General features: G+C 40.5%; 2 protein-coding genes across 4 annotated transcripts in view; one reads left to right on the top strand and one right to left on the bottom strand.

The window, feature by feature from the left end:
• Positions 1-133: 133 nt before the first annotated feature.
• LOC126915828 (N-alpha-acetyltransferase 15, NatA auxiliary subunit) overlaps positions 134-19873 on the top strand; it is a 45152-nt gene continuing 25412 nt past the window's right edge. Inside the window, exons 1-8 of the mRNA XM_050720905.1 lie at positions 134-325; positions 597-944; positions 1082-1216; positions 1348-1492; positions 1586-1843; positions 1918-2228; positions 2308-2589; positions 2665-2878. Coding sequence (XP_050576862.1) covers positions 269-325; positions 597-944; positions 1082-1216; positions 1348-1492; positions 1586-1843; positions 1918-2228; positions 2308-2589; positions 2665-2878 — 1750 coding nt within the window. The 5' untranslated portion in view covers positions 134-268. The remainder of the gene's footprint in view (positions 326-596; positions 945-1081; positions 1217-1347; positions 1493-1585; positions 1844-1917; positions 2229-2307; positions 2590-2664; positions 2879-19873) is intronic.
• Positions 3198-19854, bottom strand: LOC126915824 (uncharacterized). Of its 3 annotated transcripts, none has more exons than XM_050720890.1 (2): positions 19413-19854; positions 3198-7098 (listed from the first exon to the last, which is right to left on the bottom strand). In XM_050720890.1, the coding sequence occupies exon 2, from the start codon at positions 7096-7098 to the stop codon at positions 3925-3927; it is 3174 nt and encodes a 1057-aa protein (XP_050576847.1). In that variant the 5' UTR covers positions 19413-19854; the 3' UTR covers positions 3198-3924. The 3 variants fall into 3 exon arrangements, with proteins under 3 accessions (XP_050576847.1, XP_050576846.1, XP_050576848.1); XM_050720889.1 differs by lacking the exon at positions 19413-19854 and adding an exon at positions 17778-17796; XM_050720891.1 differs by lacking the exon at positions 19413-19854 and adding an exon at positions 8700-8781.

The following is a 19873-nucleotide window of genomic DNA, read 5'->3' as shown; positions in this document are numbered from 1 at the left end:
AAGGTAAAATCATCGAAAGCATCAAAGATAACGAAATATAAACGCGAACGTACGCAAAGAACGTATTATTCTTGTTAATAAATTTCTAAAAGCTATATAATATATTAAAGTGTGCGGCACCGTGGATGTAGAACTTCCGGCGGAACAGCATTGTCGCAGATGATCACGTGATCGAAGATCGACTTCTTCGTTTGTGGCCACGAGGTTTTGTGGTGAAAATTAAGTTTACCGGGTGGAAAAGGCCCTATATTTTTGTATTTATACAAAAATGCCCTCCAGCAATCCCTTGCCACCCAAAGAAAATGCCTTGTTTAAACGAATTCTGGTGAGTAATATGTAATCAAAACGCTCTGTTTTGGACCCCACTCTCCGGTTAATAAGAGTATTCATCATGCTGTAATGATGAAGCACTCTTTGAAAAATTATGAAAAATTCACTGGCAATCATGGGTCATAAAAATTTTACCGATCTTATGAATGAAAACATGATTTTTTGTTTATCTTTTACGATACTTTATAATGCCAATTTATTGAAGTACATAGTATTGAAATCATGAAAACGTTTTATCCTATGAAACGTATTTATGTTTCTTGCAGAGGTGTTACGAACACAAACAGTATAAAAATGGGATAAAGTTTGCAAAGCAAATTTTATCAAACCCTAAATTTAGTGAACATGGAGAGACCTTGGCAATGAAAGGTCTCACTCTGAACTGCTTAGGTCGCAAAGAAGAAGCATATGATCATGTCCGGAGAGGTCTTAGGAATGATTTGCAATCTCATGTTTGTTGGCACGTTTATGGACTTTTACAACGCTCGGATAAGAAATATGATGAAGCCATTAAGTGCTATAGAAATGCCCTTAAATGGGACAAGGATAACATTCAAATTCTTAGGGACTTATCGCTGCTTCAAATTCAGATGAGGGATCTGGAGGGCTATAAGGTAAATCCTTAATATGATGGACCTTATTTCTACTTATTGTATATGTATAAATTGTTTTATTCTTGTTTATTTTTCATTAATGGCGTTATCAACCTAATTTTTATCTGATAGTAGTATTTATTTCTATATCTTTTTAGGACACAAGGTACCAGTTATTTATGTTACGTCCTACACAGCGTGCTTCATGGATTGGTTTCGCTATATCATATCATTTATTAAAGGATTATGAAACAGCACTTAAAATTTTGGATACGTTTCGAAATTCCCCAATGGTATGTATTCTAATATTATGTAAAAAGAAAAAATGTGGTATTAAATAATGTAATCAAATTTGTTTTTTTGTTTTTTTTTAATATTGATAATATTATAATATGTAATACTGGGTTATTTTTAATATTTGCAGATTTGTTATGATTATGAGCACAGTGAGTTGCTATTGTACCAAAATATGGTTATCCAGGAATCAGGGGAATGTGAACAAGCATTGAAACATCTTGACAAATATAGTGATCAAATTTGTGATAAAGTTACTGTAAAAGAAACATATGGTATGTTATAAATTTCTACAACTAAATTATGAAAACTAATCACAAGTGTTTTATAATAATGTTTTTTAAAACTAATTTCCTGTTTTTTTGTAGGTAAATTAAGATTACAATTAAAACAATATGCAGAAGCAGCACAGGTTTATAAAGATCTTTTAAATATAAATCCTGAAAATACAACTTATTATGCTAGGCTAGCAGAGGCTGAAAGACACACAAAACCTGAAGAAACATTAGCTATGCTCCAAAGATATGAAGAATTGTTTCCTCGAGCGTTAGCGCCGCGTCGCTTGCAATTAAATTATGCATTAGGGGATGAATTTAAAACATTAGTAGATCGGTACTTACGAAGAGGTACAATTTATGTTTATTGAAAATATTTTTACAAAGAGTCTAAGTTACTTATTGATATTTTATTTATACCATAGGTCTTCATAAAGGTGTACCACCCCTATTTGTAAATCTTCGTTCTTTATATAACGATCAACAGAAGGTTGATACTATACAGTCTTTGGTTTTGGAATACAAGGAAGCATTAAAAGCTCATGGGCATTTTAGCGATCAAGAGAAAGACAATGCGCGAGAGCCAGCTTCGGCACTGTTATGGACTTATTATTATTTAGCACAACATTACGACCATCTTGGACTTACAGAAAAAGCGCTAAATGAAATTGATGCTGCCATAGAACACACACCTACACTTATAGAACTTTTTGTTACCAAAGGCCGCATTTATAAGGTAAATTCGGTGTTCGATTTTTGTAATGTATATTTATATTTCTTTAATAATGTAATTAATTGTGCGTGTACATTCTTAGCACGCTGGTAATGTTCAAGAAGCTTATAAGTGGCTAGACGAAGCACAAGGATTAGACACAGCAGATCGATATATTAATTCTAAATGTGCCAAGTATATGTTGCGTGCAAATCTCATCAAAGAAGCGGAAGAAACGTGTGGCAAGTTTACTAGGGAAGGGGTTTTAGCCATGGAAAATCTAAATGAAATGCAATGTATGTGGATTCAGACAGAAGCAGCTAATGCTTACAAACGCCTTGGAAAGTACGGGGAGGCATTAAAGAAATGTCACGAAGTTGACAGGGTAGGTTTTAACATTCTATATTTGCAAGTAATAATTTATTATTAGCCGCTCTCAAACGATTTCTATCAATTATAGCACTTTTCTGAAATCATAGAAGATCAATTCGACTTTCATACCTACTGTATGAGAAAGATGACCTTGAGGTCTTACGTGGGTCTTCTAAGGTTAGAAGACGTGCTACGAGCTCATCCATTTTATTTTAAAGCAGCAAAATGTGCAATGGAGGTTTATTTACGACTACACGATGAACCATTGCCCGATCCGACACAGACGCAAGAAATCGACACCGGTAAGTCTACATTCCTTGCATCGTTTATTTTTATCAATCAGCTACTAACTGTCGCCGAGTTGTTTATATTTACTACATATTCGTGAACAATGATTAAGGGTATAGTGCTCGTGTGGTTTTACTTATTTTTGCCATGGCTTCTAAGGAAGGGCTCATGAAGTTGTACTTGAAATTTTTTTGATTTAAATAGGTATTTATTTTTATGCAACTTTAAACGATCGATTTCTTAAAAATCATTGGTCATTACATTGGAAGTCACGTATTGTTTAAAAAAGATACTTTACAACCTAGTTTAATCCTACAATAATAATACCATCCATTAAGAACGTCACTTATATTCATCGCATATATATTTACAATAAATTTCTCGAATAATACAAAATTCGTAGAGTATCATACAAGAATTAACATAAAATAATACCGATATTATAATCGAATATGAGCACCATATATGTGATTTTTCTAATAATATGTCATGCTTTTATCAATATTTTGTTTACAAGGAAGGAAACTTTGTCTTTCTAAGCAATGTTTATTCCATGCATGTTCGAATATAATATATTTCGTGTAACACGGTTTATGAAAAATGCACTCGGAGCTCTATAATTGAATCTCTACATCGTCAATCACAACTATATGTACACGGTATGCGTTTACTATCGATCATTAATCACAGACAACGCGCGAGTACATGACGGTCATCCAAAGTACTCGCGCATACCTATCGTCGCATACAAGCGGCGTTACACATAATATCGCATCTGTATCAATCTAAAGCAAGGTTGGGGAGAAGGGGAGGAGTTAGGTCGCATAAATTAACCATTTTATATAGCGTAACTGAGGCGTCGATAACTATCTAACTTAATTGTACATTACGCATACAAGATATATCCGTATATATATTTACACATAGAATAAATATCCTAATAACGGTACACAACGTTCTGACGTTGGTTTCCGCATCGCGTTCCATATGACACGCATTTCCATCGTGCGTCCCCGATGATTGGTATGGCATTGTGCGGCTGCCTCGTCGCGTACACGTATCACACGTTGTCTGGCCTCCGTCGACGTCTTAGCAACCTCGTTCCTCTCGACTTTGAGTAGAGGTGACCGGCGTTCTGCTCCGGCCTCTGCGTGATCGCCTGCGGCGTTAGGAAGTAAAAGTGACCCCCATCGCCTGGCAATCTGTACGCGAAATAGGCCTTTGGCTTCTCCGGCTGGTTCTCCTGCACTGGAATCGGCTCGATGAATTCGGCGTCTGGATTTATGGTAGGTCGTGGGTGGTGATAGTTCACTTTGATATCGTCCTCCAACGATATCGGTAGTTGGGGATACGCGTCGTCTAGCTCTTCCGGAGATTCTACGACCGGTACGTAGTTGGTGGGTGGGCCGTTTCTTGGACTCACGAGTGGCTGCGGTGGATAAGCGCGGATTGCTGCCAAGGGTTGGTCATCCCTGTTGGGTATTCTATAATTGGGTGGCTGTTGTTGGTTTGGATCGACCACCGTGATGAATTCACTGTCGGGATTAATAGGAGGCAGAGGTCGCCTGTAGTTTACAAGAATATCGTCTTTGAGGGAATATGGTCTCTGAGACTGGTCTCCGTAATGCACTTTAACCTTAGGTGTCTTATATACAGGTGATTCGGGAGTGTCGTAATTTTCCACATAGGTATTCACGTAATTCGGTCTTTCGGTAATACTGTTCGTCTTGGAGTACATAGGAGTCGTGCTCGGTATACCCTTATGCGGTATCTTCTTGCCAAAGATGGTGAAATACTCCTTCGTGACATCATCCAGGAACTTCTCGTCCTGTTGAGTATAATAAGCATGTTGAGGATTGTCCGTGGTACTTATCGCTGAATGCGCTGTCGTCGAAGGATAGATCGGCTGTTGATTCTTATACGGTTGCGGCCTGACTCTCTTCTGAGGCACTGATTCATTCTCATAATCGTATCGATGATTATTATACCTTCCATCGACTTTAACGTTCTGATACTCGTTAAATGCGTTAGTTTGCTCTTGCTCGTACTGCTGCCTTTGATTTCCATGCTTCGAGTAGTCCGCTGCTTCGAAACTGTACTGATAAATCGGCTTTGATTTCGCCTCTTGCCTGTAATAAGCCTGTGGCTTTGAGGTGGTGTAATAGGGCTGCACAGAGACGGCTGGACGAGCAGATATGGCTTGATAGTAAAGAGGCGCGTGATCAAGTAACATTCGTTGACCCTGAGTTCTCGTCGAGCCGCTCTCGTACTTCGGTGAGCTTTGCGTGACTGTCGTGTCACTGTAGCGAATGGGCGCGGAATTTTTCACCGGAGAGCCGATAAACTTGATACTGTAGTCCTTCGATGTTTCTCGCGACGGAATTGCCTCTACGTTGTAATACTGCTTTTTCTTTTCCTCGGCTCGTGGTTGCGTCACGGTTTCGTAAAAAGGCGATTCGGTGGTAGTCTTGTAATAAATCGAATTTGGGGTGGTATGATAAGGTGGTTCGTGAGATTCTTCGTAAAAGTAATAAGAAGCCTGGCTGGGCGATCGTTCCGGGTTGCTAGTGGTAATAATACTCTTTATCGAGGCCGGCGTTACTTCCACAGGTCTTTCCAAGGTGGACTGCGTGGACGTGTAGTACGTCACTATCGGAATCGTTTTACTGGTCACTAGACGCGACCACGCTTCATTCTTCTCCTGTATATTCTCTTGATTGGTTACGTGATTTTGTGCTAACGAACCGATGTTGTAGAATTCTGGGTTATCAAGCGTAGTCGATTTATCCGGCGTCGATGTCGTAATTTCTATATAAGGGACTGTCCTTGCGTTGGGCTTGGTGGTGGAATTTTTGTCCGTAAAATTTTTATACCTTGTTCGACCGTACGTCTTTGTAACACCCGACATACCGATGGACGTCCTGGATTTTATGGTTTGCGTTAGGTTTGGCACTGTAGTGGAAGTCTTGTATTGCTTCGTAGTTAATTTCCTAGGTGGTAGATAGGTGGGCCTGGGTCTTGGTAAGGGAGTAGTTTCTGGTCGCTTCGTGTACTTCTTCGTCGTGGTCTTCTTGTCCTCGAGAGCAGAGAAGAAGTCCGGCGGTGGTGGGAGTATAATCCCTGGAACCAGAGGACCCGGTGGCACAGCTGTCGTATTATCTTGCTGATATTGAAAACTGTATGGCGGTGGATAGTAAATAGACTGATCTTCTTCGTCATACTCCGACTGATTATTCGGTGGTGGCACGAATACTGCACCAGGTGGAATTGCGTGATAGAAGGGTGGAAAACTGCCAGGTGGTACGGTATCTGTCTTATCGTCCTTACTCTTTATGCTTGAATTTTCTTCTTCCGAAGATGCGTTCTTTGAATTCATATCAGACATTACGATAGTCCCGTTGGCTATAACAGTGAAGAGTGGACCATCCTCTGATAGTAGTCCCTTGGTAAATAAAGGATTCTTTCTGTAGTCAACGGTGGCATTGCCGATCTCCTTGGTGCCATTCGCTCCGATAATCTGTATCGGGCCGCCCTCTGTGAGTTGAATGGGAAAGGGCGGCGGTACCTTCGGCTTGGATGGTATCTTGACCTGTCTCCTGGGTGCTTTGTAATTGTCGATCGGTGGCCAGGTCGGCGTGCTGTCTCCGTTGGCTTGCGGCGTCTCATGGCCAGGAAATTTCCCTCCTCTCAACACTAATACGTGATTCTCAGCCAACCAAATTTCATCCTCATCGAGACCACCCAAATTGTCGATCGTGTCCTTTGGTACTTCCGGATTGCCTAAGTAACTGATTATTCCTGGTCGTTTAGGTTGACTTCCGTAGATTTCATTCTGTATTAGACCGTATTTCCCTTCTTTCACTTGTTGAGAGAGAGTTTTCTTCTCGTCATCCTCGTCTTTACGATTGGCCTTCGTCTCCCTCCCGTTTCCAGCAGACGATAAGAGGATACCGTCATCCCAGAACGTTTCTTGCTTCGCATCCGCTCGCAAGTGGCCTCCAATCAGTTTGTGCGACACTTTCCTTCCGGTTTCCGTAGTTATCTCGTTGTCTCTGCTGGTCGATGACTTGAAACTACGGCCGGCTGGTGTGTGCGTCCTGTCTGCTCCATGACTAGATTCGTCCGCACCGACATTCCGTCTCTCCCTGCCCGATGATGATGTCACGATTGACAAGCAGGTCGCTAACACTGCTACCAGGAGGAGCTTTCGCACAGGAAGTCTTCTCGGCATCATCTGCAACGGAAATTAAGCAATTCTTTACGTTTCGTTCATCATACGTGATGTAAATGGTATTCATTATTTTTACTTTAACATCTATGAAACAGTATCTTCGGTATCTTAATATCTAAATGTTTTCATCTGGCATATTCATATAGCATCGATATCTTTTTTTTCGTAGGATTTATATTTTATTGCATAAATACGATATATGTATGTCTGCCAAGAAAAATCAAAGCGACTGTTTCGTGTGAATTACTTAATGAGGTTTGACTACAATCACGTGAATTACATTCACAGTCGTGATGTATATCGTACGGTAATTTTGATAATACCGTTCAATCTTGTAATCACGTCATGTGTCTTTTAGAGCAGTTCTCGTCGAGTTGTTCGTCGCAAGGCATACTGTGACTGCCACCTGGCGCAACGAAAGTATAAGTTTATTCTGTGGAGGTGTTTCCGTTCCACGGGAGTAACTTTGCTTTCCCCATTGAAACGGCAACATTTTCTCAACTATTGCATGGAAATAATAATTCCTGTTATTAGAAACTGATATTAAAATACGCGGGAGACTCTTCGGACTGAATGACGAGCTTGAACGAGAATCTACATGTACGAACTTTCGATTTTACATTATACTTTTGCTATACAGTTCCACGGAATCAGTAAAATGGTGTAAATTTCGTAAATTCAAAGAATAAGCAACTTTCCCCTAGGATCATCGGTAGAATTTCTGAAGAACAGTTCGATGAAATTAGGAAGATAATATTCTTAGAATCGTGACTAGGATCTCAGTGGAAGAATCGACATTTCTTTCTATCGTTAATGGAATCTCCCCGTTAATTTTCACTTTGCTATTTTCTAAATGTATTTCGATAAAATCAGCAGAATGGAACGCGAGAAATTGAGTAAAGGTTCCCTCATCGAACTGTTACTAAATTTCCGAGGAACGTTGAGACCGCACGGTTGAAATTGGCGAATTCGTCAGGCCCATTTACGTGATTTGCAATAATATGGGAATGTGGGACCGGAGGGGACCACGCCTTTCCCTCGTGAACAGTCGGTGAGCGGTCGACAAACATTCACGGGTCACTGGAGTACCAGCGCTCGTAATCACTTGCAACCGAATAACAAACCTAAACTCACGTTTCTGCATTCGCCTAGCGCACGTTGCATTAGCCATGGCCAACGTCAGAGTCATCGATATCACGGAAGTAACATTGTCGTACCGAGTTTCCGACAAGAAACTGAATTTACTGCTTTTTATTTTTATCCATATCCCTGCGGATCTTTGAATGCGTTCGCGAGAAGGAAAGTCGAAGGATGTTTGAAACGAAGTTAATTGAGCTTTGTGATTTATTGCCATCGGTAAAAAGGATAATGAAGCAGCAGTTTTTGTTCTTATTACGATGAATGATAATGGTAATGTTGGCAATTAGCTGTTTACGGTCCTTTGTAAATGGAATGACGACGATAGTCCTTGAATGAAGTATTAGGAGAGTAATTGATGGCTTGGACATTGTTTGAGGGACGAGTTAGAGAGAAGTTAGCTAGTGTTGAAGAGTTTCGTAATTGGAAAATGTTAATATGGTAGAACACCGACGAAATTAATTTACCTTTTCAAACTGATCCAAGGGAGGAAAAAAGACACTTGGTTTTAAGAAAATCCTCAAGGCTATTAAAAAACGTTTGATATAAAAAAAAACGTTTATAAAACGTGTTAAAAAAATACTCGTCTGTTAGAAAATATTGAAAAAATACCACTGTCGGTTCAAGATTTCACTGTTTTCCGCGAGACTGTTGTATCGGAAACGTCTTTTTAAACTATCAAATACACTGATAACATGTTGCGGGGTCTAAAAGAGTACCTTTCTCTCGGTTTCCGGAGCGGTCGCGAATCTGGACGATAATCGTTCAGCAGGACGTCGTGAATGGTGTGTAATCGAGTTGCCACACGCAATAATGCGCTTCTTCCGAGGGGAACGTAGGTTTTTCAAACGAAGAACGAGCACACACGCACACGCGATGATACTTTACCACGAGTGCCAGCGATTTCTCTCGGCGAGCGGCTTTTTAATCGAAACGGAACGAAAACGTGACGGAATCGAGGAATTCCTCCGCATGGAAATCGGCTTTGTTTAATTCCGTCTCTGTCTTTAAATCATCTTCTTCGGGAAGCTATTTGACGCTCGAACAGATAACGATTAATCTAATCCGCATGCCGACGATTGCTCGCTTAACGCGTCCCGATCGAGAGCTAACCATCGCGTGTATTTTGCTTTCTCCACCTCGGAAGCAATGACTTTGAGATCGGCTGTCCGGCACGAATGCAGCAGTCCGCTAATTTAAAACGCATTTGCTGTTCTCGCGTCAGCTGTTCGCTTTCCTCGCGACCGCAAGACCTGCTTCTACCACGAGGAAGACTCCTGTCGCCAGAACGCGTCTTTCGAAGGTCAGTCACGTCCCTGGAGACACGATCGTCTAACTTTTCCTCGGGAAACACTTTCAAACGTCTCACCAACTAATACATGACCACTGACAACATTCGTTTCACTCTCCTTTGAGAAAAAAAAAAAAACACAAACGAAGACGTACGTCTGAACCATGTAACGCATTCACGGTATTCTAGGTTTAAAAGTCGAGTAAAACGTTTTCTAATCCTTCTATCGAGCGCTCTGACGTGTTGTCCCGGTTCATAGATACTTTAACAGGACAAACATCGATCAGAAAATCAATGGAACGTGCGACAAGAAGGCGAAGCTGGCGAACAACCGCTCGCGCCGGCATGGTACACGTGACTGGCCGGTTTTCATCACCTTTCCCGGTGCACTGGTTCGCTCAAGGACGTTTGTTCCGAAAGGTGGAGCTATTTCCAAGCGATACGTCCAGCTGGAAAGGAGGAAGTCGTTGCCAGTTAAGATTCGTACGGTTCACGCGATCGCGATCGCCGCCTCTTTGCTGGATCGCGATACCGTCTTGTTCGTCGAACGTTCGCCTCGATCGGGTGGCAGGTAGCACGAATCCACTTGGCTCAGATCGCTATACGAAAAACGATTTCGAAACGTAGGCTTTCACTTTTGTGCACCACGCATTGTCAGCCTTTTTACTCGATAAGAGATTTAAATGACGCAAATCGGGCCACGGGATCAAGCTTTCTTTAATTCAGGCAACGACGATGTCTCCGATCGTAGATAAGGCACTCTGATAGTTTCATTCTGATAGATTTACTTAATGTTCTGATTTTTAAATCAGTTTCAATCGAAATGCAGGATGCTTTGTTAACTGTTTTTTTAGGACGTTTTAATCGATGCACGCGGTTCTCATCTTTCAGCGAATTGGACTAAGGAACGTTTTAATACAGTTGTGGCATTAACGAGAAGGGGTTAATTCGTTGTAAGCAGATCTGATTACTTAATTGAATTCTAAATTAATTTCCTACAGACTTGAGAAATTGCCAGTGGCCGCGTGGACGCGGTTCGTTGATATTAATAATTCACTACCTTCGAATAAAATGAGATTCTAAGAACAGAGAGATGAGTTTAATTTTTTGATAGTTTTGCATAGGTCTTTTACATTCTTCTTATGTAATAGATTCGTTCTTAGGAATTTACTTCTCATCTAATTTAATCAGGAATTTCCAGTTGAATTCAAAGCACGCTACTCTGCAAGAACAATACGCAAAATTTAGATTCTTCTCGACTTTAATAATAAATCATAGATTAAACGTGAAGGCTAACTTACTCATATTTTATCTGGAGTTCGGCAACAGGTTAAGCGCAACGTATGCGAAATTTCAAACAAATAATTAGCATAACCGCTCAGATACGACATTTCAAATTCACCGTAAAGGTGATTTTAATTTCATCCTACTAGTCATGGATTGAAAGCCCTTCGAGTCAAAAAGAAAAAGCTTCGTTTTTCCCAGTGCTCCATTTCTCGGTGTTCGCGAAGGATTCAGATTTGACAAACTATCGTAAAACTGACGAACGGCGGGCGGTTTTGCGCGTTCCACAACGCGGATTGTCGATTTTTCGCGACGTGATGTAAGAAGAACGATCTCTGTGGCGTGGCAAGTGCGGTTACGCTATCGTTGCGACCGAACCTGCCGTAATATCGTTTCTCGAAGCCAGATTTTCTAGTCCTGCCACCGTGCGATTCTAGATCCGAGCGATTTCGTTTCGAATAGCTCGAGGAAAGTCGCGTACTCGGCTAGTAGTAAAGTCACGTTTGTAATTCAGTGTCTAGAGTAACCATAGTATATCATAGTCTCTTTGTAGATGTAAGTAGGTATGGGAATGAATAGCCGAATGTACGTAGTTAATTTTTTTAGTTTGTTTCAATTCTGTGCAGTACTGCAGCACGTTTGAACCGATACTGTTATCACAATATTTAGATTGTTAACACATTATTTATACACATTGTGTATGGGAGCAAGTTCACGTATAAAACAGCGTATTTATTGAAAATGTTTGGGAAAACTGGGAAATGTAACTCAAATGCACGATGTGTTAATCATTTCGATACGATCACTGACTTTACTCGACAGTCACCGGATGCTTACGTACTGTCGTGCATTGACTTCGGTGTTATGGCGATTCACGTAAATTCTTGATAAGATATTCATATAACTTCCTTGGTAGCTTCGATATAACATTCGACGAAGTATAGCGACAACGTCATTATATCTGGAAATGAACCTTGATACGAAAAAATTACACGTGTCCGATTTACGTTTCCAATTTGACCCCATTGAACATTATGCCGTTAATTCGATGACACTCTATTGAAGTCTTACAATTTTAAAAATATAAATTTATGAAATTTGATAAGTTCACACTATCGATCTCGTTTTCGGTCGCGGTTTGACGGCGCGCGCAAATATGTGGCCTTGAATGCAGGTCATCAAAAGCGTGTGCAACGATATGGCATTGAATCGCGGTGAGGGAACGACGCGGCGGCGGTTCGTCAGAGGCGGTGAAAGGCTGTGTGCGGTTCAGAAGCCGATTCCAACAGCGATTTATCCATCAAATATTGTTCGATTGAAACCTCGGAAACGCCATGAAGAGTGAGAAACCGAGGAACAGAAAAAGAAAGAGCCATACCGAGGCAACACGTTGCATAGCTCGTGTGACGAGCGCGCGTGCCTCGCGTAAGGCTCCCGCGCGCGCGTTATCCAATTCGATTTACGCTTTCAGCTACTTTCCTTTTTGTTTCGCGTCGTGCTCGCTGAGCAGCATTAATTCCTTAACGCCGTGCTAACACCTGCGAGCAACTTTCGGCGCGTCGCTCGTTTAACTATGCTTCCTGTTATGACAGAATGACTTTACCCTCCTTCGTCCACTTTATCACGGAATTAAGCTTGTTAAGTTATAGTTATCCTGTACGAGTATTTTAGAGCAATCAAGCGCGAAGAACATAGGAAAGATAGGATAAAAGTCTATTCTTTCTGATATTCTGCTTATTACGTTACTTGCTGGTTAAAAATATTTCGATATGAGATAAATGAAAAAGAAAATAACTTGATAATGGTAGATCTAAGTTTCGTTTTTCTATCGTTGTTTCTCAGTGTAAATAATTGAAACCGAAATTAGAGTTTAAGCTAAACTTGGCCACAGACGTAACTTGCTTTTATCGAATCGGAACTACATAATAGTTACAACATGTACGATTCAATGTTACGCTAACTATTAACATATTACTTATCTATGGTTTCTAAGTCATTGACCCATAAATACATTGTCTGTTACATTGCACTGTCGCACTGATCAAGAACCAGTCTATCACACCATAAGACAAGATTTGTGATTTCTTTCGTCATCTACCTGTCGATTCTTTTTATGTCATAATTTCTTGACAATCTCACGCCTTTGACATAGAATGTGTTCTCTTTTCTTGCACCAAAAGAACAGTTGTTTTCTTCATTTTGTGATTTTGTTTAGAATGTATTCTCGTTTGGTTTATTTTCATGCTTTTTGTTCTCAAAGCGTACAATTCACGTATTTTATGATGTACGTTGGACGGAAAGCTCTTCATAATTTTCTTTTTCAACATCGACTTTCGAAGAAATAGGATAACCGTAGGAAATTTCGCAAATTTCCAAATTTTCAGATTATTCGCGTTATTCGTGACTTTGCATTTACGTAACGGAACGGTGAAAGCTGAATCCAGCGTCGACTTTGACTTATTTTTGTTACGATGTTTAACAGTAAAGTGGAATATCTGTCTCTCAAATGGAGGGATCCAATTTTAGAAAAGAAAAGGGCTTTTTGCAGAAAAAGTGTTGCAGATAAGTTTGAATTTTTTTTGAAAGATATTTAGATAATTGCGCAATATCTATTTGATTTAAATAATCATCAGGTTTTTGTTTCATGATTTTAGTTTCTTGTAAAAATTGAAAACCCTCCGTGTAAACCGACGTCATTCGCCTTTCGAAATATTTATAGACGTTTCGAAGAATTTCAGATATTTGGCTAATGAGTTTGTATCGCGTATGTATTAAAATTTCTGGAATTAATTACTCGGAAAGAATGTAAACCATTTCAAAAATATTGGTCTGCGCGTACACACGTCGAATCTTCTTCCAAGTCGATCAAGTCATCTTCTTCAAGTTCGATTAATATTCTGCGAAATTACAAACTCAAACCTCCATTCATTTTCTGAAACTTTTTTATCCAAGTTCTGAATCTTTTCTTAATGCTCTTTTCTAAATGCTTAATGCTCGGAGTTTCTTTTCGTTTCGAACTAAATCATTTTACTCCAAGTCGGTCGTCGCTTCGTTTCGAAATTTTCTTGTTATGTAGTCCATCGAAAAATTTACTATCATTACGCGTCAAGTTGCTTTATCTTCAACTCGAGCGGCCAGCTGGCATAGTGCCTCGTTAATTCGCCTTCGCGCGATCCAGACGATCAGTGATTCAAGAACTTATTCGAGGTTGATTTTCGCTTCGAAGTTATCGGTGATGAGATTGCCGGCTTCAGACTAACAGAGACGAGTATCAGCGATCGTAGTTGTACACCTTGGCATTGACCGGCTTGCACTGCAAGGCAACTCGCTTGCATAATATGCTCGTCTCGTTCATCCCGCGGCTCTACTGGATTATTTTCTTCTCTCCTCAGCACCCGTGGCTCCTTTAACGGTAGTGTGTATTGCACGCAAGAACGCGATGTATCAGCCGCATCTCCGTTTCGATGAACACAGCTATTCGGATATAATGTGTATGTGACTCATCATGTATAGTATTCTGTTGTTTAGGACTGTAGATTCTGACGAACAGGATTTGCTCGAGGCGCCATCGCGGTCGTAAAAAAACAATCAATTTCGATGATTTTTTTGTCGTCGAATATCTTCTATTCTATTGATTGTAAAATATGAAATATGGAAATTAGACAACGTTTATTTCAACACTATCATAGCTTTAATTTATGAATCATTATTTTATATCGCAAAATATCTTTAATTTTTTCACATAAACGCTGCAGGATATTTATAAGGTAAGAATTGATTTATCCCTTTTTTTTTTAATTTTCCTTCCATAATTATAATAGCTGCGTTTTAATCGAGCTTTAATAATATGCCGAATCTTTCATTTACATTCCGCAATTTGTCGTCAGAGAGAAGAGAAATGTTTATGAGCGATTTTCTCCATAATATGATTAACTAAAAGGGAAAAATGTCGTTTTATTAAAGATATTCTGACGCGTATTATACGGAGACTTATCAAAATGCATATAGCGTATGCGACCAATACCGGTTTACGTTTTTGTTGCGACTATAAAAGCTGTAGGTACCGGTCAGACAAGGTTAACGGCCCAATTTTTCCATCGCGCGAACATCGTCATTTTTCGTTTTGATTTTTATCCCCCTTTTTGGATTTATTATTGCAAACAAATGACGAAATTTTTCATGCCGCAAGGATATGCAGATTTCTCCTGCCTTGAATTATTCCTGCGATACCTGTTTCGATCGTCGATAGAAACGGTGTATTGTTCCAAGTAATTTAAGGAAGGCACATTCATATTTTGAAAATTATTCGCGCCATCACGCAGCTATATTTATTCTCCAACTTTTTATCGATACGAAAGAAACGAAATAATAATTTGCACATTGCCAACGTCCATTGACATCAAGGCGTCGATTGTAACGTAAAGGGTTGAATTATTTTTAACGTGACTTGGCTTGAGAATAATTTTCGCGCGAATCTCTGCTACTGACAATGAGCCAAGCAATGACAAACCATGGACCTCTGTGGCAGTAATTCGTACGACAAACACGGCTTCGCTAATTTCATCAGCACGTACGTGAACAATTTTCTTCTTCGTTCGCTCACCTATTCGAAATAAACGCAGGGACCGCGAACCGGTACCGTATTTCGAGAAAAGAGTCGACTCTGATGTATGACCTTTCGTCACGTATGAGGTAGATGTCCCGGTTAAAGCATCCGTTTTAGGCAAAAATCGATCCCAAGGCCTGTTATATCCACCAATTAGCCGTTAGTTTCCAATTAGTCACCGATTAGTCGGACGTTCAGTGATTTTTAACATTTAATAAACCTCGTTTCGACCAAGGCCTTCATGCTGAGTAAGTTGAAACGTCCTGTCAATGAGCATTATAATTCAACTGGTTACGGCTGGAAAACGCAATTATTCGTCACCTGGCCTGTTAACAAGTGCGTGGTGCCTAGCGATATATTTTATACGATCCGACCACAATGTTGCCCATCGTAACAAACCTCTTGACCCAATAAAACAACGCGATAAGCCTTGCAAAATTTGCTTACGTAATTTCGATATCTTCTTCATCTTCTTTTGCTTACATAAGTTTTATGGTTGTCGTATAATAATTTGAAATAAATGTTTTAAATGCTTCTTCCCATAACCTTGCTGTATCGTTATACGCAATTTATGAAATTTAACTATTCAAAAATTTGATAATAATACAAACGATTAGTAATATCTTTTAGTCATTAGTTTCTCACTAACTTATAAATTTTAATAATATTCTTTTATGAATCACAGTCAGATGACGGCGGCTGAGAATCGTTTCTCTGTGATGTGTTCGATCTGTGTTCCGTTTTGCGCGCATTCCCACGTTTCCTCTCGACCCTGTCGAGCTTGTCGTTATATCACGCCCGCGACTCTGATAGCCGCAATTAGGGACCAAGAGGGAAAGCGCGCGACGAAGGTTACGCCAAGGTTCGTGTCACATATTTTTACTCGTCGCGTCCCTCTTTTCGTTCCTCGTGCTCTCGTACTCCAGATCGCAAGAATTTATCGTCGACTCGATGCGCTCGTGGTCGTTCGCTCCGCAATTTATTACCCAGTCGACTTTTATTCTAGGCATTTTTATCAGATAACAGAGTTCCCGCTCGAGTAAAACGCAACACGTAGTTTCTTCGAAGACCAGGCTCATTTTATCAAAGCTGTCGCAGTCAAAGTTGACGTTAGTAGAATTGCTTCGAGGTAATTCATCGAGGGGCTTGCTGGCGTTTGTCCCTTCCCAGAAAAGCAAAAGAATTTCATCTTTAACGTCAATTATTTTCAATAGAATGTTCATCGTATTATACAATCGCCGTGGATGTATCTGGAATTTTATCCGAAAGGGCTGTATCCGATTAAACACTAAATCGATTTCTCAATCTAACTTTGAATTCGTTGGGAGACACGTTTCCATCTTATTTCCCGTGATAAACCGTTTAAATCGTGAAATACAATTTACTAAACGCCTTGTCGCTTTCTCTCTGCGGATAGCGTTTTTCTTTTACTCGACAGAAAGGAAAATTACGCAAGTTTGATAAATAGTTGCGGTTCCGGTGCTCCGATCAACGATTCTATTTCATGACGCGTGCACGAGTCTGTCGATCGTCGAACGTAAATAACACTTTTCTTGATCCGGTGGTCTCGTTCTAAATGCGATAACTCGGAGGAACACTCGAAGGAAATTAGATTCCTAGATCGTAATTTGCTCCGCCCCTGTCTAGCGCGAGGCGATCTTAGACCTGCTGCGGAAACAAGGACGCATTGCTCAACCGATGTTGCTGGAGTTCACGATGCTAATAATCGCGAAACGAGCACGATCGTTTGTCACAATTCCATTTAATTGCTGAACGATAAGCGAATGGACATTGGCTGACACGCTTAATTCGAGGGTACCGAGACGAACGAGCTTCCAATTGAATCCGTGCTACGCCCTCTGATCCGCATTTAGCGATGAATATCGTGTTGGTCACCAGAGGCGATCTTCATTGTTCAATTATTTATTATTAATATATTTCGTAAATGGGTTGGTAATAAAAAACAAATTTATTTCGTTTTCGAAATTATCTTTTATCCTGGCAAAGATTTGGGTATTCTGTATTAGCGAATCTGATCTCTATGTTAATCTCTGTTTTATAGCATTCTATGAATTATTTAGGAACTTTTTTTTAGAAATACACACACACACACACACACACACAGAATCGAAAAGTACCTAATCGTTTAGAAATAATTTCGTATTATGTAGCGCGAATTGTAGCAGATCTTGTTTTGAAATTAAATAGCCAATTATTTATTTCTTATAATAGAAACACGATTATAATCCGATAAAAATCTCGTAGAAGGTACATTTACATAAATTCTTTTAATGATTCTTTCAAGCTGAATCTAATCTTGGAACAAAGTAATGCATCCTCCGAATACTTTGTAGCCCAACTTACCATTCATCCATGATCCGCCTACTCGCGGTTATAGCTACGTGGTATATTATGCCTTCACAATCTCTCAATAGGACAATCAATCCTTCGTTGTGACAAGAAAACAAGAGCGAGCGATAAAAGTTTTCACACGTATCAAAGTACGATACAATAGCATTGTAAGTACATGTCAAAAGATACATTTGGAAAACCATCGAGGAAGAGAGGTGTAACGAAAGTTATAGAAAAATTTAATACAAGATATCGCGTTACAAATCGCTAAATGTTCCCATATATCTCTTCGTATTATATCCCCAGTCATTTTTTACGCGATCTAGACACGATTTGGCCGCTAGTCCCTCAGAAATATGTCACCGGTTTTTGCCTTCGTTTTCGTCGTTGCAGTTATGTCAAAGTGAAAGCTACCGGTTAACGGCGAATAGGAAGCACGTCGATCTCCGCTGTGTTAATGACGAATCTACGTTGTAATTAAGCGGACACGTGACGAGGGCCTCGTCGTATACGCGGATCGATCTGCCGGAAATCTTAACTTTCGCGGTACGAGGAACTGACCGGATACTGTGGACGTCTAATGCGACATGACTACGTGAGAATCGTTGCAAGCGGAACGAATCGTTTTCCTTTTCTTCGATTTTTCCATAGGTGCCGCTATAGATTTTCATGATGAACGATTTCTTTCTTTAGACTGGTCGACAGTCTTCCGCGTTGGGGCATCGGAGAAACGTTTCCCCCTTCTATGAGTCTGCCCTCTTCCAACGAACAATAATAATCCACATCCCGTCGAGCATAATTCCACGCGTTCGAGCGAACCTGTTTCTCGGAAGTGTCACGACATTTTCGTTCGTCCGATAAGAAGAAAGGTACTATAAATTCGATCAACCGGTAGTCGGCGATCGGTAGCCACGGTTTGTTATCGCGCGTGTCTAAATGTCACAAGTTGTACGGGAATATTTGCCGTCGTCGATTTGTGAAAGCACCCCGACCTGTTTGGAATAATATTAGTCACAGCATCGATCATTCATTACACGCGAGTCTCACGATCCGGTTCTTTCTATCGTCCGTCGTTTCTACGCGTCCGGTCATGCCGACAACGACTTCGTTCCTCCGGCACGATATTTATCCCCCGCTGACTAACAATTATCGTGTACGTCCGTTCGATAAAACGAAGAAAAAAATGTTGTCGATAAATATTCATGCCGGAAAATGCAAGGACTCCGATCTTTTACCTGGCTCGTTGTAGGCTCGCGACACGTGAACCGCTATTCGACGATGATTCACGAGAAGCTATGCCGATCGTGCCCGTTATATAAATTTCCTGAGCAGTATGCAGTCACAAAGACGCGCCAATTTGAGTACCAGAAAACAGACGCGCGTGTCTTCGTTAGCCTTCCTTTATCGTAATTGTCGTAATATCCGAAGTGCACTTACTTAGAAACGATATTACGTCGTTCTGATTCTCTCTATCGATACTAAAATGCGCGTCAACGGTTCTACGTACTTTTATTACGTTGCTTCACAGAAATCTAAACGTTATAAATCAACGATTAAGACGATCAAAGACAACTTTATTTCACTGAGACCTCACACAGTTGTCGCACGAGGTTGACGATGAATTTGAAAGGAAAAAAGCGGACTCACGATCTTCTAAGCTCCGATCCACTGTTCCAGTATATCTCCCTCGATTCGACGCTACTCAGCGCTCATCTACGCGAACCAGTTACACACGCGATATGATATAGTCTTTCCAACTAATTTCAATCGATTAATTTCAACAAATACGAACGAAACGAATATAATAGAACCGATGTATAGGACTTGTTGTCACGGAGATGAGCCCATAACACGTTAAAGCAGCTCGCGGCCGCGCTGTACCACTCACTGTCCTGCTGCACTTGGACGACGATGAAGAAACGAGTAACCTCCCGGCCCGTGTGACCGTAGATCTTTATATCGGTGGATCCTACTGGCCCTGCGCCAGTGTCCCACTCTCCAACGCGCGACACGAGACAACCGGAGGAGGCCCAACGCCGTGCACACCGTGTATATGTGTATATAGTTGTGATACGATCCGCGAATCAGCAAGAGGACGACCGTGTTAC

Source organism: Bombus affinis, chromosome 4 (assembly GCF_024516045.1).
Source record: "Bombus affinis isolate iyBomAffi1 chromosome 4, iyBomAffi1.2, whole genome shotgun sequence".
Taxonomy (NCBI): Eukaryota; Metazoa; Arthropoda; class Insecta; order Hymenoptera; family Apidae; genus Bombus; species Bombus affinis.
The sequence above is the reverse complement of the archived record's forward strand: the minus strand, read 5'-3'. Positions and strand labels throughout refer to the sequence as shown.